This window comes from Zingiber officinale, chromosome 7B, assembly GCF_018446385.1.
Source record: "Zingiber officinale cultivar Zhangliang chromosome 7B, Zo_v1.1, whole genome shotgun sequence".
NCBI lineage: Eukaryota > Viridiplantae > Streptophyta > Magnoliopsida > Zingiberales > Zingiberaceae > Zingiber > Zingiber officinale.
The window spans coordinates 22,897,165-22,918,174 of NC_055999.1; the positions used below are offsets into that span (position 1 = coordinate 22,897,165).

Genomic DNA, 21,010 nt, shown 5'->3' on the forward strand with positions numbered 1-21,010 from the left:
CTAACTTTATGACAAATAAAATTAATAGTTGGTTTCACTTTGGTCACACAATACAATAGCAGTGACTCTGTTGGGGAGGATACTATTGAATGCATCTAAGTGTATACCATTACTTGATACTAAGTCCATAGGATTGTGCCCCTTCAGTTGGAGAAGATCACACGCTCCTAAATAATTTCCTATAACCATCCATTAAAGAAATTTGATCTAGTGATCCGCAACAAACCCATCCGTTGTGGAGGGAGGCACTCAGAGCCAACACGCAAGCTTATTGCATCACTTACAAACCAGTAATGGAGACCATGGGATTTATTAAAATCCCTCTCCCACTTAGTTATTTAAAAATGAGGATTTTAACCTATGCTAGCATACATCACATGCATACACACACATCACAGTAAATAAAAGCAATAAATATGGAAATTATTTTCCAACTATTATGACCTTTTTTTGTTACTGTCCTCCATGTGCTCCAACCCTAGTGTTGGAGTGTATACTAAAAGCCTAGCTTTTGTATAAACATTTATAAGAATCACATTGGTCAAGTGTCTACATTTATATATACCAAATGTAGATGTCCAATTAATTTATATTGTAGATAACATAGTGTGTGGTGTCACACACAGAAGATCGTGTTATCGGTTCTTTATAAATTAAAAACAGTAGCTCACGACCAAGATGGAAAGGAACAAACCATTGGAAGGTCGTAGTGTAATTAGGTATTAGTTTATCTTAACTATATAATTACACTAGTACACTTAGAGTGTATTGAGCAGGACCATTTAGAGGTCGTTTCTTTTATACTGACTTTATAAAGGAACAAAGACATCAGTTATTATGGAAGTGTGTGCTCTTAATCCTAATATAATAATAAGCATATATATTTGATATTTATTTCTTTAATTTATCAATGGGTGAGATTTAGTTCGATAAATCAATAAGCCCGATAAGTTGGGAAATGATATAACTTATAGTGTGTGTTGTTGATTATAGAAGGAAACTGTGTCCTAGTGATTTAGGTTGATAATGTCCCCAAGAGGAGCTCATAAGGATTGTCATGTTAAACCCTGCAGGTGGACTTAGTCCGACATGACGATAAGATTGAGTGGTACTACTCTTGGACTAAGATATTAATTAAATGAGTTGTCAGTAACTCACTTAATTAGTGGACATTCGACATCTTAAACACAGGGAGACTAACACACTCATAATAAGAAGGAGCCCAAAAATGTAATTTGGGATTGGTGCGGTAGTTCAATAATAGTTCTTTAGTGGAATGAATTATTATTGATGGAATTAAGTTGTGTGTTCGGGGCGAACATGGGAAGCTTAATTTCATCGGGAGACCAAAACCAATTCCTCCTCTCGGTCCCTATCGTAGCCTCTTGTATATAGAGATTTATACCCACCACATACTCACTTTCTTACCCAACCTATAAGGGCCGGCCAAGCTAACTTGGAACCCAAGCTAGGGCCGACCAAGACCCAAAGGTTGAGCCAAGTTGGTGGCCGGCCAATGCTTGGAGTCCAAGCATGATGTGGTCGGCCACATCATATTAAAAAGGATTTTATTTATAAATTTTTTCTTATGTGGATTCCATGGTTTTAAAAGAGAGTTAAAAATTTAAATCTTTCCTTTTATAGCTTTCTACAAAAGTTTAAGAAAAGATTTAAAATCTTTCCTTATTTGTAGATTAAAAGGTGGATTTTAAATTTTAAGAAAGCTTTCCTTTTTAACCATGTTCATGATTTAAAAGAGAGTTTAAAAATTAAATATTCTCTTTTATTAGTTTCTACAAAAGATTAAGAAAAGATTTGATATCTTTCCTTATTTGTAGATTGAAAAGAGATTTTAATTTTTAGAGATAACTTTCCTTTTTGAAAATTATCCACATGTTTAAAAGAAAGATTTTAATTTATAAAATTTCCTTTTTATAATCCACCATGAAGAGAAAAATTATTGGAGAAATTTTTTATAAATTTCTGAAAATAAATTAGGAAGTTTTAATTTTTGTTTTAATTAAAACTCTCCTTGTTTTGGGGAAATAAGTGGTCGGCCATTGAAATTGAAAAAGGAATTAATTTTAAATCAATTAAAATTTATTTTTCATGGCAAAGGAATTAAGGAAGTTTTTATTAAAATTTCCTTATTTGCCAAGACCAAGGAATATAAAAGAGGGGGTAGAGGTGCCTTCATGGCTAACAACTCTATTCTTTTCTTCCTCTCTTTTTCTCCTTGGTGTGGTCGGCCCTTAGAGGCTCTCCCTGTCCTCTTCTCTTCTTCTCTAGTGGTCGGTTTTATCCCCTCTTGGAGCTCTTGATGGTGGCCGGTTCAAGCTAGGAGAAGGAGAGAAAGGAGGTTTTGTTTCTTGCATCTCTTAGAGCTTGGTGGTGGTGGCCGGACCTCTACTTCTCATGGAGAATTCTTGGTGGCCGAATCTAGCTTGGTGAAGAAGGAGCTTGGTGGTTCTTGTCTCGGAAGATCGTTGCCCACACAACGTCCGAGATAAAAAGAGGAATACGGTAGAAGATCAAGAGGTTATTTTGCTTACAAAGAAAGGTATAACTAGTAATTATTTTCTGCATCATACTAGTTTTCTTTGTATAGTTATTTATGGAAATACCAAACACAAGAGGCATATGATTCTAGAGTTTTCGAAATAGTTTTTTCGAGTTTGTGTTTTCTTCTTTTTTGAATTTGTGATTCGATTGTTCTTTTTGGTTAACCTAGAGTTATTTAAGGAAATAAATATTAGCTTTCCTTAAAAGGCTTTGCCTAGGCGGTGGTGGTTGCTCCCATATCCAAGAAGGTCATGTGCCTCGCCATGCAGTCCTGGAAGCCAATTTTAGAAATTAATATTTATGGAATTAATAACTTAGGTAGATTTGAATCAATAGTGTTAAGTTCCGCTTGCGATTCAAATCTAAACCATTAAGAACAGATAAGTTAAATTTGGAATCAATGATGTTAAGTTCAGTCTGCGATTCCTAATTTAACTTCTAAAGAACACAATAGGTTATTTAAGGAAAGGTTCGACACTTGTACAAAAATTTTTGTACAGTGGAACCGGTACGATTTTCTTAGGACTAACCAACACCTAGCTGCTGCCATCTTTAGCCACCGCCATCGGGTCGAGTCGTCGCATCCATCTTGCTTCTTATTCCGCTGTGCCTCTGGTGCTCCAAAAGTACCACGCCTCGCAAGAATCCGATCTACGACAAAAATAGAATTTTACATATATCGATCATATATTCCACGAGGGAATGTACATGTATTCTAGATCAAAAAAAATAAAATTCTAAAAATAATACAGCTCCTGCTGTATTTAATACATACAATCATGCACACAAAATAATGCCCTTGACATGTCCAAGGGTCCAATCACACACAACATCTATAAGCCATAATAGTTGGAGCCTGCAACCAAAGAGTTAGCACATCCTACTACTATCCCGCCTAAATTATGCATGACATGTGCATAACCTATTTGAATTCTAAACACATAGAGGATACCCTAGCTCTGATATCAATTGTTGGTTAGTCCTAGGAAAAACGTACCGGTTCCACTGTAAAAAAAATTTTTGTACAAGTGTCGAACCTTTCCTTAAATAACCTATTGTGTTATTTAGAAGTTAAATTAGGAATCGCAGACGGAACTTAACATCATTGATTCCAAATTTAACTTATCTGTTCTTAATGGTTTAGATTTGAACCGCAAGCGAAACTTAACACTATTGATTCAAATCCACCTATGTTATTAATTCCATTAAATATTAATTTCTAAAATTAGCTTCCAGGACTGCATGGCGAGGCACATGACCTTCTTGGATATGGGAGCAACCACCACTGCGCCTAGACAAAGCCTTTTAAGGAAAGCTAATATTTAATTTCCTTAAATAACTCTAGGTTAACCAAAAAGAACAATCGAATCACAAATTCAAAAAAGAAGAAAACACAAACTCGAAAAATAAATTCGATAAACTAGATCTAATTGCCTCTTGTATTTAGAATTCTTACAAAGAAAATAACTAGTATGATGTGGAAGAAAACTACTAGTTATACCTTCTCTTTGTAAACTAATGACCTTGAGATCTTCTGTCGTATTCCTCGCCTCGCCTTGGACGTCGTGTGGGCGACGATCCTCCAAGATGAACACCACCCAAAAGCTTCTTCCTCTTCTTCTAAAATCCGGCCACCACCACCACCAAGGAGAAGAGAGCAAAAGGGAAATGAGAAGGGAGAGGGTCGGCCACACCAAGAGGGTCTCCAAGCAAAAGAATAAGAGTTATGTCTCATGAAGCCCCCTCACCCCTTATTTTATATTACTTGCCCAAGGAAAATAAGGAAAAACTTTTTACAAAAAATAAAATCATCCTCTAGTTTTTCCTTTTTCCTTTTTATTTTTCTTTTTCTTTCCTCTTGATTGAATCAATCACCAACATTAATTTTTGTGATGATTTTTATTTTTAATTATGGTCGGCCGCTTGCTTGGGCACCAAGCAAGGTGGCCGGCCACCTCATCAAGGGAAAAAGGAAATATAGTTTTTAAAATTTTACAAGAGGAATCCTCTTATAAAATTTACAAGCTCTCTTTCCTAAAGTAGGAGTTAAAAAAGGAAAGTTCTAAAAATTAAAACCATGTTTTAAAATTTAAAACTACTCTTATAAAATTTCCTTTTTTTAACATGATGATAGAAAATTTTAATTTTAAAACTTATCTTCTTTTTTTTCCTTAAACCATGAGGATCGTTAAAAAAGGAAAGTTTTAAAACTTTTAAAACTCTCTATTAAAACATGTGGCCTAATTCAAATAAGAAAAGTTTTGAAAATTAAAATCTCTCTTTTAAAACTTATAGTTTTCTACAAAGAGAAGATTTTAAAAATTCAAAACAACCCTCCCTTTTTTATTTATTGTGGTCGGCCCCTTCATGCTTGGTCACCAAGCAAAGGGCCGGCCCCTATAGAAGAGGATGTGGTCGGCCCTTGCTTGGTCACCAAGCATTGGACCGGCCCACTTCTTGGACACCAAGAAGAGCCTTACATTTGGATGGACTTGAGGCTATGACAGAGACCTAGAGGAGAAATTGATTTTGGCCTTCTGATGAGCTTGAGTATCCCGTGCTCGCCCTAAACATACAACTCAAGTTCATCGATAATAACTCATTCCACTAGAGAGTTATTATCGCACTACCGCACCAATCCCAAATTACATTATGGTTCCTTCTTATCATGAGTGTGTTAGTCTCCCTGTGTTTAAGATTACGAATGTCCACTAATTAAGTAAGTTACTGACAACTCACTTAATTAATATCTAGTTCCAAGAGTAGTACCATTCAACTTCATTGTCATGTCGGACTAAGTCCACTTGCAGGGTTTAACATGGCAATCCTTATGAGCTCCTCTTGGGGACATTCTCAACCTAGATAACTAACACAGATTCCTTCTATAATCAACAACACACACTATAAGTAATATTATTTTCCAACTTATCAGGCATATTGATTTATCAAGCTAAACCTCACCCTTTGATAAGTCAAAGAAATAAATATTAAATATATGTGCTTATTATTATATTAGGATTAAGAGCACACACTTCCATAATAACTAAGGTCTAGTTCTTTTATTAAGTCAGTATAAAAAGAACTGACCTAAATGGTCCTACTCAATACACTTAGAGTGTACCAGTGTAATTTATTAATCAAGATAAACTAATACTTAATTACACTACGACTATTCCGATGGTTTGTTCCTTTCCATCTTAGTCGTGAGCAACTGTTTATAATTTATAAAGAACCGATAACATGATCTTCTGAGTGTGACACCACGCTCCATGTTATCTACTATATAAATTAATTGGACAATTACATTTAACAAATAAATGTAGATATTGACCAAATATGATTCTTTTATTTCAAAATAAATGTTTACAAAAGTTAGGCTTTTAGTATACATTCCAACACTCCCTTCTCGTTCGCTGGTGTACTCTTTCGCAGCAACTCGTCCCTCAGACGCACCGAGCCCATCGGCTCTCTCTCCCGTGCCACCCTTCTCGCTAGATGCGTCTTCCGGTCGACTTCCTGTGCTCCTAAGTTCCTTCACACTTAGACATAGGGTCAAAACACCACAGGACCTAACTTAATTTATTTGATCAAATCAAAACAACCTGGGGTTCCAATAATCTCCCCCTTTTTTATGTGAGCAACCCAAGTTAAGCAACCCCTTGTTCAATTTGTTGGTCCCTTGTGGTTGACAAGAGGGAAGGGAGGTGAATTACCTTGGAAAATAACAAACAAAAAAATACCTTTCTTGAAACTTTACAACTTGATTAAAATAAATACTTGTACAAAAGAATTAAGAAGCTAATTAACAAAATAAAGACGCCCCGAGATTTACTTAGTTTGCAATTAGGGGATTGCTAATCCAAGACGTTGAAAGCTCACTATAAATCTCCTTCAGGTGGAGGAGTTGTTGGATCGTGAAAGTCGATAGAGGGGGGGGGTGAATATTGAAATCTTTCGAAAAGAGTGAGCACAGCAGAAAAGTAAATGCAACGCTAACACATAACTTTTTTACTTGGTTCGGAGCCTGTGTCGACTCCTACTCCAAGGCCCGTACTCGTTGAGTACTTTCGTTGAAAAATCCACTAGCAATTCGAATATAGATTACAAATTCAGTACAAGATTGCTAATAAAGAAAATTACCGACAATAAAAAGAATTAGAACATAAAAGGAAAGTTTGTTGGAGATCACAGTGTCGCAGGAGCACGAGGAAGCAGATTGTCAATTCTGAGTTGTTTCTTGAGCTCCGCCTTTGACCCTCCTTATATAGGAGGCTCGGGGCGCCCCGGATCCCTTCCGGGTGCCCTGGTGTGACATAGCAAGCCCAACCAGCGAGCTCCACGTGTCGACGCCTCGATCAGGATAAAATTTACCTCCGGGCACCCGGACCACTTTTCTCCAGAAACTCCTTCTCCTGCAAAACAAGGTTAGTCCGAGGCAAATATATAATGTATATCCTGCAAAACAAAGTATTAGCATAGTTTATAATTTTAACATAAAGAGTATGAATTAGATTCCTTCTCTCCGAAACCGGAATCTAGTCAAAATCTCGACTTAGAGTTCCGAAATGGTTCTAAGTTGGATCGGTGCCTAAGTTCCCTTCCCGGGAACCCGTCCTCACAGTCACTCCCCTCCAGTGACTTACCTTTACTTACCTGCCAGACGTCCGGTCAGCCCTTCGACCCGTCTGGACTTCGTGCCAGCTATCCGGTCAGCTCGTCAACCTAGCTGGACTTCGTGCCAAATGTTCGGTCAACCCTTCGACCCATTTGGACTTCGTGCCAGCTACCCGGTCAGCCCGTCGACCTAGCTGGGCTTCGTGCCAGACATCCGGTCAGCCCGTCGACCTGTTTGGACTTCACCTACACACTCGATCAGAGTGTTAGACAATGACAAACCTAACTTAACCTAATTTGTCATTCATCAAAACCTGAGTTAGACCGTTAGTGCTAACCGCACCAACAATCTCTCCTTTTCTGATGGAATGACAACCTGGTTAAGTTGGTGAAAAAATATGCAAGTAAAAACAAGCATTTATAGGGTTTTTTTAAGTTAGATTTTAAATTTGATATTTTTGTTGCACTAACTTAACCACCTATCCCTCCCCCTTTGGCATTCATCAAAACCTGGGTTCGACCGTTAGTACTAACCGCACCAACAATCCGTTCAGCTCGATCAATTTGTCCCATAACTCTTTAGCGTTCTGGTACGGTTCTACCCGGTTCAACTCTTCCCTTGTCAATCCGCATTGTAACGTGTTGATCGCCTTGTTTCCCGTAAACGCTTTCTTCTTTATGTCTGTCGTCCATTGTTCTGGATCAAGCAGATTTCTGGAGTTATCAACTGGCGGTTTGTAGGCTTTTGTGACGCTAAGCCACTGGTCAAAATCCATATTGAGATACACCTCCATCCGCTTCTTCCAGTACAGGAAATCATCCCCGTTGAACAGGGGAGGTCGCACTGTGCTGAAGCCCTCAAGCTGCGACATTTTAATCTGCACACAGGAGAACAAACAAGAGTGGTTCCAAGACTTGGTCTTGGATTAGTAGTGCTGGAAGAAATAAAAAAAAATAACTAAATTGGTGTTGCACCAATTTAGATTTAATTACAACGGAAAGAAATTTCCAAAAAGGTAATAATACCAGTTTGGAATTATACGAAAAATTGAAATCTGAAAGAAAATTTTTTTTAAAACAGATCACCCCCTTGTCTGATTGGTAGTTACACTAAATCAGAGCGGTACCTGCTCTGATACCACTTGTTGGATCGTGAAAGTCGATAGAGAGGGGGTGAATATCGAAATCTTTCGAAAAGAGTGAACACAACGGAAAAGTAAATGCAACGCTAACACAGAACCTTTTTACTTGGTTCGGAGCCTGTGTCAACTCCTACTCCAAGGCCCGTACTCGTTGAGTACTTTCGTTGAAAAATTCACTAGCAATTCGAATATAGATTACAAATTCAGTACAAGATTGCTAATAAAGAAAATTACCGACAATAAAAAGAATTAGAACAGAAAAATAAAGCTTGTCGAAGATCACAGCGTCGCAGGAGCACGAGGAAGCAGATTGTCAATTCTGAGTTGTTTCTTGAGCTCCACCTTTAACCCTCCTTATATAGGAGGCCCGGGGCGCCCCGGATCCCTTCTGGGCGCCCTGGTGTGACGTAGCAGGCCCAACCAGCGAGCTCTGCGTGTCGACGTCGTGATTAGGATAAAATTTACCTCCGGGCACCCGGACCACCTTTCTCCAGAAACTCCTTCTCCTGCAAGACAAGGTTAGTCCGAGGCAAATATATAATGTATATCCTGCAAAACAAAGTATTAGCACAGTTTATAATTTTAACATAAAGAGTATGAATTAGATTTTGTCTCTCCGAGATCGAAATCTAGTCAAGATCTCGACTTAGAGTTCCGAAATGGTTCTAAGTCGGATCGGCGCCTAAGTTCCCTTCCCGGGAACGCGTCCTCACAGTCACTCCCCTCTAGTGACTTACCTTTACTTACCTGCCAGACGTCCGGTCAGCTCTTCGACCCGTCTGGACTTCATGCCAGCTATCTGGTCAGCTCATCGACCTAGCTGAACTTCGTGCCAAATGTCCGGTTAGCCCTTTGACCAATTTGGACTTCATGCTAGCTATCCGGTCAACCCGTCGACCTAGCTGGGTTTCGTGCCAGACATCCGGTCAGCCCGTCGACCTGTCTGGACTTCTCCTGTACACTCGATCAGAGTGTTAGACAATGACAAACCTAACTTAACCTAATTTGTCATTCATCAAAAATTGAGTTAGACAGTTAGTGCTAACCGCACCAACAGAAGCCTCTTACAGCAGTTAAAACACTCAATTATAAAACTAAACAAAAGAAGAATTGTTTACAAGTGTTCTATTTAGCTACTGGGATCAGGGCTTTATTTATAAACCTGATCGGGGCGCGTAGAAGGGTTCCGGGCACCTAGGCGTAGATAAAACTTTATCCACATTGTAACATATCTCAACAATTGGCGAAGAGATAAACTTTCTGGTATGAGCGCTGGGATCAGTTCTAGACGCTCGAACTAGTCTGACAAGTCAACAACCTTGTTGACTGCCTCCTGTTCCAGCTTCGTTCGCTTCAGCTCTGTTCGCTCTGGCTCCGTTCGCTTGGGTGATTTCGGCCATCCGGAATAGGGTCCACCCGAATCTATTTTCTGGCCTTCTCGAACAACCTTTCACTCCGGCTTCTCATCCCTCAGAAACACCGTGCGCCTCCTTGTTGTTTGCCAGCGTACTCTTCCGTATTGTCTCGTCCCTCAAATGCACCGAGCATGTCGACTCTCTCCCGTGTCATCCTTCTTGCTAGCTGTGTCTTTCACTCGACCTCCTGTGCTCCTAAGTTTCTGCACACTCAGACACAGGGCATCAAAATATAACAGGACCTAACTTGACTTGGTTCATCACATCAAAACTACCACGGGGTACTTACAATCTCTCCTTTTTTGATGTGAGCAACTTAAGTTAGGGTAAACTAAAACACAAATAAGAGTAAAAATGGCAAGCACATATTTTGCATTAAAGAAAAAATGAGCAAAAATAAAAAAAAAATATACCCTCCCCTAAACTTAACATCTAATTTTCCCCCTTTGATCACATTAAAAATAGGGGTAAGCTGTGAACATAACTTGAAGTAAATTTAAAATAGAGTCTAAGGGATAATACTATAATGACTATCATCCAAAAAATTATGAAGTTTAAATTTCAAAAAATCTGGATGTTTACAATTTATAAACTAATTTTAGAAAAATTAATTTGAAAAATATTTTTAATTATGAAAAAATTCTGAAAATTTTTATAGCGGTAAAACTGACATAATCAAAGTTGTGAAAAGAATTTTCATAAAATTATGGATTTGATTTAAGCAATAATTTATCTTCTACAAAAAGTTAATTTTTTAAAAAAAAATGTTTAAAAATAGTTTCTAGGCTCAAAAAATCGTGAAAATATTTTTGAAAATGTAATAGAGCAAGTATTTTTACAGAAAAATTATTTTTTAAAAATTGAATGAAAATTAAATTTTTAATATTTAAGATATAACTTTTGTAGAAAAAATCATAGAAAAATAATACAATGGTTAAAAAAATTCAAAAAAAAAAATTCTTTGATCGATAACATGATAAGAGTTCACAAAAAAAATAAAGTGCACAATGATAACTTTGAAAAATATTTTTAAATTGAAGAATATTATTTTTGTTAGAAAATTTATACAAAATAATATAATAAATAGAAAATTCTAAAAAAAATCTATAGATAAGAGATGAAATTACCTTTCTTAAAAAAATAATATCTAATTAATTTTTAATAGAAATCATACAAAGAAATTTATTTGAAAACATTAGACAAAAAACTTTAATTCAATTAAAAAATAGGGCATGCGTAAAAATTTAATTTAGGCATGATTTTGGAACCCAATGCAGGTTTCTTCCAACCAGATTAATCAAAAAATTTCTAGGAATAGATTATCTTTCTACTTTTGCAATTTGACCTTTATGGTATCTAAAATACTAGTTAAGTTTTCGATGATATTTGAAATTTCTTTCTAGAGCATGTGAAAGATTTGAGCATAAATTATCTTTTTCTAGCATTTTAATTTTATCTTTCAATTTTATTTTTCATATATTAATTTCTCAATTTCTTCTTTTAGGCATACATATTCTTTCTTTGATTTTACATACTTAGATTTGGTGTTACACAACGATCTACTTATCATTTTAATGCACTCAGACAATTGATTTGGAGGAAGTTTACATACTTGACTTACCATATCATTTTTCGTCGATAGATGCTCCCCCTCATCGCTGTTTTCTTCCGAAGACTCTCCCCCTTCATCGATGCTCGTCTCGGATGAGCTTTCTTTCCTTTCAAGTAGGTATTCGACTATAAGTGTTATTCCGGCAATTTCCTAGGTCTTAGATTCTTCTAACAACAACTCGGTGTCCATCGAAGAGTTGGATTCAGCTTCTTTTGGTTCTTCATAGAGCTTCCAGAACTTTTTCTAAAGTTCTTTTGCACTCTTGTAGTTTCCGATTTTGTCGAGATCCTGAGTAGGCAGAACGCTCAGAAAGTGGAACTCAGCCTTACCATTTGCCATAAAATCGTTGCGTTGCTTCTCAGTCCATCGATACTCCTCAAATTCTTTTCCTTCTTCGCTTTTGGGCATATCAAAACCGTACTTAATCGTTAGTAAAATATTGAAATCGTTTTTAAAGTATACCTCCATTCTACGTCTCAAAATGCGAACTCCCCTCGAACACTGGTGGGTAGATGCTAGCTGCGGTCATTTCTTGTGCTTCAGTTGACGGTTAGTTCTTTTGAAGCGTCCTTGCTCTGATACTATTTGTTGGTCCCTTGCGGACGACAAGAGGGGGGGGGGTGAATTACCCTGTATAATAACAAATAAAAAATACGTTTCTCAAAACTTATAGATTGATTAAAATAAACATTTGTACAAAAGAATTAAAAAGCTAATTAACAAAATAAAAGAGGCACCGAGATTTACTTGTTTTGCAATCAGGGGATTGCTAATCCAAAATGTTGAAAGCTCACTATAAATCTCTTTCAGGAGAAGAAGCCTCTTACAACAGTTAAACACTCAATTACAAAACTAAATAGAAGAAGAATCATTTACAAGTGTTATGTTTAGCTAACGAGATCAGAGTTGTATTTATAGCTCTGATCGAGGCGCCTGGAAGGGTTCTGGGCTCCTGGCCATGAGATCAGAGCTTTATCCACATCACAACGGATCGCGATAGTTGGCGAAGTGATAAACTTTCTGGTCCGGGCGCCTGGACCAGTCTGGCAAGTCAACAACCTTGTTGACTGCCTCCCATTCAGGCTTCGTTCGCTTCAGCTCAGTTCGCTCCAGCTCCATTCGCTTGGGTGATTTCGGCCATCCGGAATAGGGTTCACCGGAATCCATTTTTCGTTCTTCTCGAGCAACCTTTCACTCCGGCTTCTCATCCCTGGGAAACGTCGTGCGCCTCCTTCTCACCTACCAGTGTACTCTTCCGCAGCGCCTCGTCCCTCGGACGCACCGAACCCATCGACTTTCTCCCATGCCATCTTTCTCCTGTGACATCTTTCTCGCTAGTTGCATCTTTCGCTCGACCTCCTATGCTCCTAAGTTACTGCACACTTAGACACAGGGCATCAAAATATAACAGGACCTAACTTGACTTAGTTGATCATATCAAAACTACCACGGGGTACTTACACAATTCTTATATGTAGCAGCCACAACCACAGTCAACATAAAATTGAAACTGTAAATCAAATACTAAAAGTATTTAAATACTCGAAATGTAAATATAAAATAGTAAAACAACATGTCAAATTACATGCATCAAAGATTTACTTATATATTTCAAACCTCATACAAAATGCTTAGAATTTTATTGAACCATCATAACATTTACTTACATATTCAAATATTATACAAAATACTTAGAATTTCATTGAACTATTTGACATTTACTTGTATATTTCAAATCTCATACAAAATGCATAGAATTTCATTGTAACCATGTATTCAAATTATTGGAGGATTCCTACAAGATCGACAATTATGACCTAGCAATGAACCTGTGTACACATTTTTTGAATTTTGCCACTATGACTACTTTCAATCTGTGCCTTTTATCATATTCCTTGTACACAACACCTAAGAGAGAGAGTATATGGGGATCAGTGGACTGACATATCCAATACTCCTGACTTCTAGTTTCATGGATAACATCATTGTATGTATTGCTGTATTGTAATGTCAAATAGTAATCTTCACAATAGTTGTAAGGATCTAGATGAATATGACTAATTGCACACATTGCATGAGAACACGGGAAACCATAAATGTCAAACTTATGACAAGTACAATGTCTTTAAGACAAATTAATGACATATATACAAGTATTGGTGCTTACTTAGAATCCTATAATGGAATAAGGGTAAATACTATAATGCATCCCCCAATTGCTATACTTTTTTTAGTAGATCTTCGAAAGAGGGAGTCATCCTGGTTAATAATTTTTCATCAATCAACTTACGAAAAGGAACCCATTCAAATAAATTTCTCTTGGTGTCCTCTATTATGCTGCATATTGGTAATTCATGTGTAGGCTTCAGGACTGTGTTCATGCACTTTGAACCATTAATAGATAACATGTGGAACCTGCATCAAGGAAAATAGGGATTAGTTCATTTCTCTTTCTCCACTTGTGCAAGCCAGTCATAGCACTTAGTGTGGTACATCCTCATCTTATCCATGCACTCATTATAAGTGAGCTCAGTGCATACTCGTGTTGCTGCCCATAGCAACTTTGCAGCCTCTCTATCTTTATAATATGATACCAAGTTCTTGGACAGGTGCACAACACAGTAATCGTGGTGTGACTCTGAAAATGCATCTTTAACCAAGATTTCTATCACTTATAATCGATATCCATTTATCCCCAATTATCTCATTTCAAAGTTCGATCAAGAATCATTCACAAACAAGCATGCTCTCAATTTCTACATATGCAAAAGCTATATGGAAAAATCCATTGGACTCGTCCACACCAGTTGCCATCATAAGAACTCCAATATACTTCCCTGTAAGGTGACAAACATCAATAGTAATGACTCGACGTAGATATTTAACAAATGCGCGTATACATGCCCCAATAGACCAGAAGACACGCTAAAAGTGACCATCATGTGTAGACATTGCGTGCACCATCGTCTCATTATCAATAATCCCATATACAATAATCATTGCGTGGAGTTTAGCTCTCAATGTTTTTTGATATGATATTGCCACTCCAAATATTTTTTGAATGTTTGCTAAAATCGTCTTTGGAGTGCACTTCTCACTAATCATGACTTAGTCTTGAATCTCACTAGCAACCCCAATAACTAGTGAAGTTTTTGTGGTCTCTACTTTTCCTCATAGATGATGAGCATGTGTGCAATTTGTCAAACATAGTGATCTGAAAATTTTTAGGCCCTCTAGCAACAATTCTCCAAGCACAAGGCTGAACCTTACAAATAGATTTCATTTTATAACTTCTTGTCTCCTTGTGTCTGATCTCAAAGCCTTTATATATCACATAATCCTCTAGACCTTTTCTAAATCTTTTTCCATCATAGAACACTTGGCTAACTTTTGGTGGTTTACCACTACTCGGCTCATCATCATCAGCTAAAATCAATTATGATAGTGTCCTCATGAATACATTAGGTTGGATCGTCATCTGAGTTTAATTTGACTCATTCATACTTAAGTTTTCATTCTCAACATCAAATGCCTAAAAATCATTGCTGTTTGAGTAATTATTTTCTTATTGCTCAAATATAAACTAATCTTCATCTTCAAGAGACGCAAAGTTAAAATAGTCTTCATCCTCTTCTAAATCATATGCGCCCTTATCTAACTGATGTGATGATCCATTCTCTCCTTTGCTGTAATATTAATGTCAACTTGTATTGTATTGGAATACAATGTAGCCTCTTGTATGTTTTGTGCATGTGACTCACAATGGTGTCTTTGGTTGATGGATTGCCTAATGGATGAGGAAGACACTCATTGTTGCTCGATACTATCAATATTAGTAAAAATTGATGAATTCCTGAAAACAAATAAAGTGAGTTACTAAAAAAATAATACAAAATTATTTAAGAACAATTTATAATTTATAATTATATTAGTACTACTAGCTATAATATTATAGCAGTTACAACATCATAGATGCTATAATGTTCTTATCTAATCACATTGTAGCATCTATAATTTGGTAGCTACTACAATATTTAGGTCTAAGCACGTTGTAGCATTAACGATTTTGTAGCTTCTATAATATTGTAACAACTATCGAATTGTAGTTACTACAACGTGGTCAGACCAGAACTACATTGTAGCAGCTACAAAATTGTAACTGGTACAACGTGTTTAGATGTTCGGCCATTCGAATGGGAATTGAACTGCATAAGACAAGACAACAATATATAGTTAAAATATAAATAATAAAAATTATTACTTACATGGGGAAACACACTATAGATGAACGAGGAATATTGAAGAAGAAGAATTCATAATATTTGGATAGCATTGGTTATTCATCTAAGGTTATTAATGAAAATCCTGTTTAGTTTAGGTAATCTATGATTCCCAAGTAATGATTCATGTCCGACACGTTGGCAAAAGGGCCATACAACCCAGAATCGAAAACCTCATAAATCTAAGATTTTTCTTGATTTCGGAATTAACGAAATTTTTTAGCCAATAATATCATCTGATATTTATACTTTGGGACAAAAATACCCTTAAAATTTTTATAACAAAATTTTCATTTTAAATTATAAAAACTAAATAAAAATTAAAAATATATGTTATTTTATTTAAAAAATTAATTTGTATTTTTAAAAATATAGTAAAATTAAAATAACGTAAAATTTTAAAAATAATAAAAAAAAACTAAAAAAAACGTAAACAACTTAAACTTAAAAAAAACATAAATTAAAATAAAAAAAAACGTAAAATTTATATCAATTCGGTAATGAAGGATAATACAATAAAATATTAAATTATGTTATATATTAAAAATTTTAAATAAATAAAATTTTATTACATTATCTAGATTAAACTAAATAATATTAGATTATATTTATATATTGATTTTTTACACGATCCAACTGCCCGGCCCTTGAATCGGTCTGAAAACATAGAGCACCTTTCCGATAATACAGCAAAAAAAAAAAAAAAAAAAAAAAAAAAACACGTCCTCGTTAAAAAAACACGCCCTATTGATTTTCGCTCTATTTATATTTCAGTAATGACGCCATACATCATACCAACAAATACCACATTGCAATAAATTGCTGGACCAGTACAAAATTTTAAATGATCGACAATGACCACGTGCGTATTGGCCAACAACGGAACTGTGAACCTGTTTATTAATTAAGTATCGATGATGGAAATAAAGCATCACATTGTATCTTAGGTAACATCAATGATCACAGGCCTATGCTGCCGGAAGAAAAGACTCATGTAATTGACCCAAAATAGTTGGAAGAGCAGTATCACAGGCCTATGCCGATGGATTGGCAGGCATGAGAGGTGTGTCGGCATATTTCCAATTTGATGGCTCAAAACTACCGTATGACCTAGAACCTGCAACCTCTTCTTCCCGCACTGCATCAGATAGTTCTTCCAAATCCTCCTTTGTGAGCTTTACCTTCAAAGACTCAATGTTTACATCCAAGTTCTTCACCTTGGTTGTACCTGAGAGGTCAAAATAGAATCATCAATTAAATCAATCAAGAATTTCATGGCACTCTTAGATGTTTAAAGACAAACAAGAATTTCAAATATATTATAGTAATAGAAGTTCTGCGTGCATGTAAAAGCCAAAGTTTTAACAAATTCTTTATCAGATCAAAGGATAAGACTATCTAGAAACTAGGCATAAATTCAGCATATTCCCATGAAATGACTTGGGTATGATCTTTTACAGGATGATTTCGGAAGACACTATCTGCAGATATCAGTAGCTGATAATGAAAATTCATGAAGTTTAGTCCTACTCATTTTCTCAATGATGTTATCGATTACCAGGAGGAAACATGATAACCTCATGAACCTTTGTAAGTGACTTCAAGTTAAATTTTGAATAAGAGCTAAAGAGGAGACTAGAATCATTTTTTTCTGAGCCATCATTTCTGATCCATCACGACCATCTCCAAGGCTTCCAAGATTTACTGGAAGTATGGCGGTAGATTCTGCTATGAGTAAAACTTCTCCTGTCATTGACTAAATAAGCTTTATCTGCAACAACCCAACTACCTTTTTCTTGTAAATTACTAATGACACCAATTTTATAATCTCTCCATACCAAGCGAAGACTTACCAGTTCTGTAGCTAAAGTTCTATATGCAATTTAAGATTTGTTTACAAAATTTTAAAAGGGAAGGATGCTATATTGGTCCATTCATAAGGACACTTAGTTTAAAAAATCTCTGCATAATGCAGAATTTCAATCTACTTTACCAAACATTTATTATCGACAGCATGCATCAACCTTTGGTAAAATAGCTCTTATATGAAAAGACCAAACTCTCAAGACAAATTTTCATATAGAAACAATGATCAATGTTAATAACAGAAAATGGAAGTGAAAGATTAGTGGATGAAGATTAAAAAACTAGGAAAGGGCGCAAATAGCTCAAGAACACTGCATGCAAATATCTCTAATAGAATATTCATATAACAAAAATTCTACAACGAGAAACTGTAAAAATAGATATAGGAAAATAATTTAATTTTTCCTAAGAAGATCTCTACAGAGGTCAAAAGAACTAAGATTCTTTTTTTTCATTTAAAGAAACTAACCTCTTCTTTCACCTAGCTAAAGGAACTAAATTCATTCCAATTAAGAAATAAATTAACTAGACTAGGGAATAGGTACCATTGCAGCAATTTGTGTGTTTGTCTGTGTGGCTCTGCACGCTTGCTTACATGATCCAAATAATTGATGGTCATCAATTATTGAAATCCCAGAGCGAATTATAAGTACTTTTATCTAATTTAGATAGATAGCAGAGTATAATAGGTGAGACTGCAACATTAACCAAGAAACGAAAGGTAGATGGGCCAAATCTTCAGTTATCTCACCTTTTGGAGTGATCACAATGTTAGAACATCTAAACGTGAAAGAGTATTATAATAAACTATTCCATTCTCAATCAACTAGACATAAAGCATTTTACAGATTAGAATATTATAGTAACATCACTGCTTCAATGGAAATTGCAATATTGATTTGTGCAAACAATTCCTTACCAGGAATAGGAACCACATCATCACCTTGGTGGAGAACCCAAGCCAAAGCAAGTTGAACAGGGCTGCAGCGATGTTTCTTGGCCAGATTCTCCACTCGCAGATAAAGAACTTTGTTATTTTCCAAATTCTCACCACTGAATCTTTCGATATTAGTCTAGTGACATCAAAGAAAAGGTAGAAATTTAACATTAGCAACTAGCATGTTGCCATCTATTTATGAAAAATCACCTACTTTAATTTGCTAAAATGTTCAAGGTATGTTGTAGATGATGAGAGTGGATACCATATTTGTATCTGAAGGCAAATTCTCAGTGACTCCTCTACCAGCGAAAAACCCTCGTCCAATAGGGCTGTATGGAACTATTCCAATGCTGAGTTCCCTACATGAACATTTGAGGAAAAATGAGTATTAAAAATTCCAGTACTACAAAAGTAGCCCATGATACTAAAATAGGGTTAGCTAGTGCAAAATGATATGCTCCCTTATGCATCTTTGAGGTAGAAGTTAAAATGCAGGACATAGCATTTGCCTCTATGTGCCAATATATAAGTTAAATTAGAAGACATGCTGTGAGAATGTTTGATGCTTCACACCCTTAAACTAATTGTATTGCCAAAACTACATAGATTGGTCATTAGCTCGCAGGAAGTTGGACAACTAAAGTAATTAGACCTGCAAAGTGGGACTATCTCTGGCTCAATATCACGAGTCCAAAGAGACCATTCCATTTGCAATGCAGTAATTGGATGCACAGCATGAGCACGTCTGATAGTGTTTGGACTAGCCTCAGACAGCCCAATATACTTCACTTTTCCTTCTTCCACCAACTTCTTGAGCTCCCCCATCTGCTCAACCAAATAAATAGCATGAGCCACTACATCTCAAATTTCAGAAGAACTATGTAGCAGACACGATTTTTAGAGTCAACTTACAGTCTCCTCTATCGGAACAGTCTTATCAATTCGGTGCTGGTAGTAAAGATCAATGTAATCCACTCCGAGTCGCTCGAGGCTTTCTTCACAACAAGCACGCACATACTCAGGCTTCCCATTGACCGCCACACCTTTTTCATCAAAACCAACAATCCCAAACTTTGTGGCTACTTGGATCTTTTCACGCGGCAATTGCTTCAATGCCTAAACAAATATGTCAAACAGTATCAATTTCTCTTCATTCAGCACGATCTTTACCTCAGGCGAGAAATGTAGCGACGAGATACAAAACCTTCCCCAGCAAAATCTCATTTGTGTGGGGTCCATAGACATCGGAGGTGTCAAAGAAGGTGATGCCCCTGTTGAAAGCATGCTTGATGATGGCAATGCCAGCTTCTTCGCTGACAGGGGAATTGTACACGCCGGTGAGACCCATGCACCCAAACCCTAGTTTAGAAACCTGGTGTGGCCACAACAAATTGGAGTGAAAAAAAAAGATCTTTCGGAAAATTGCAACAAAAAAAATAAAAAAAAAAAAAACACGATCCATGAAGGAAGGGAAGATGAACCTCGAATCCATGGCTGCCCAACTTCACTCTGGGGATCTGGACTTGGACCTGCTCCGCCATTGCTCGAATGTGAAGATTGTTGGGGATAACGGGAATCACCTGCATTGATAAGGCCCTCGGATCGATTTTATAGGGTTTGGGGAGAGTCGTTAAAGCAACTGGTGCGGAACTGAGGTAAGCAAGGACCTCATGCAACGTTTACTAGGGTAGAGACGTCCGAGGGTGGTGCGGAAGTGAGGTAAGCAAGGACTTCATAAATATTTTATAAATATATATTTTTAAAAAATCTTATAAAATTTAAAATCTTAATTTTACACCTATACATATTAGCCCAAGCAATTCACATTAAAAATTCATAATTTCTATAAAAAATACATATATCATCGTAAATTCATAATCCAATTTTAAAATTCTGTTACCTTCTGATTAATAAATGGATTAATAAAATTTTAACCCAATATATTTACATTATTTGATAGATTGATCAATTTGATGAGTTTATTTAAATTGACGGTTCTAACTATTTAATTGAGTACGATTATGGTTGTAAATCAAATTCAGTTATACACCCTTTAATTTGAACTTACCAAAAAAGCCTCAACATTTTTTTTAATAAAAACCTTCTAATTTTTAAAATCTAAAGTAAAAAATACTTTATTTTAATATTATTATAATAGATTTTATCATGGTTGTTATAGCGTATTAGAGTAAATCAGTACAATTTATCTTACTTGTTGCTTCTCTCTGTCTATTCGCTCTTCATTTGATATGTAGTTATAAAAATTTAGATTTTTAGAAGTTGCGATTGTAGTTAATATATGTGTTGGTTTTATTTTATCCTTTCAATATCAAATATATAATAATAGAATGATGTATTACCCTGAGTCTTAAATAGAAGGGTATAAAATTTATTTAGAAAAATAAAATTGAGCAAATCCATGTTTGGGGAAAAAAAATTAAAAGGTCACTTGCCCTAAAATACTATTTTAATATTATTATTGTAACAATGTGGATTAAAAATACTACAATCTATTCAAAACTATTATAAATAATTTTGATCAAACTATTGCCGTCATAATAACTACTATTTTGTTCAAA

General features: G+C 35.9%; 1 protein-coding gene across 1 annotated transcript; it reads right to left on the bottom strand.

Annotated features, from left to right (window-relative positions):
• Positions 1-16,414: 16,414 nt before the first annotated feature.
• Positions 16,415-20,110, bottom strand: LOC122005529 (perakine reductase-like). The gene is made up of 7 exons (XM_042560589.1): positions 19,913-20,110; positions 19,636-19,803; positions 19,344-19,547; positions 19,084-19,256; positions 18,694-18,790; positions 18,411-18,564; positions 16,415-16,853 (listed from the first exon to the last, which is right to left on the bottom strand). Exons 1-7 carry the CDS (start codon positions 20,015-20,017, stop codon positions 16,660-16,662), a joined length of 1,095 nt encoding a protein of 364 aa, XP_042416523.1. The 5' UTR covers positions 20,018-20,110; the 3' UTR covers positions 16,415-16,659.
• Between the last annotated feature and the right edge of the window lie 900 nt (positions 20,111-21,010).

Bases quoted from the DNA above. Each gene is read 5' to 3' on its own strand.
- LOC122005529 (XM_042560589.1), bottom strand. From the start codon at position 20,017: ATGCAGGTGATTCCCGTTATCCCCAACAATCTTCACATTCGAGCAATG. The intron at 18,791-19,083 runs GTCTAATTACTT...ATGTTCATGTAG, and splicing joins GAGATAGTCCCACTTTGCAG to GGAACTCAGCATTGGAATAG. The intron at 16,854-18,410 runs GTAAGGAATTGT...TTGACCTCTCAG, and splicing joins TGATGTGGTTCCTATTCCTG to GTACAACCAAGGTGAAGAAC.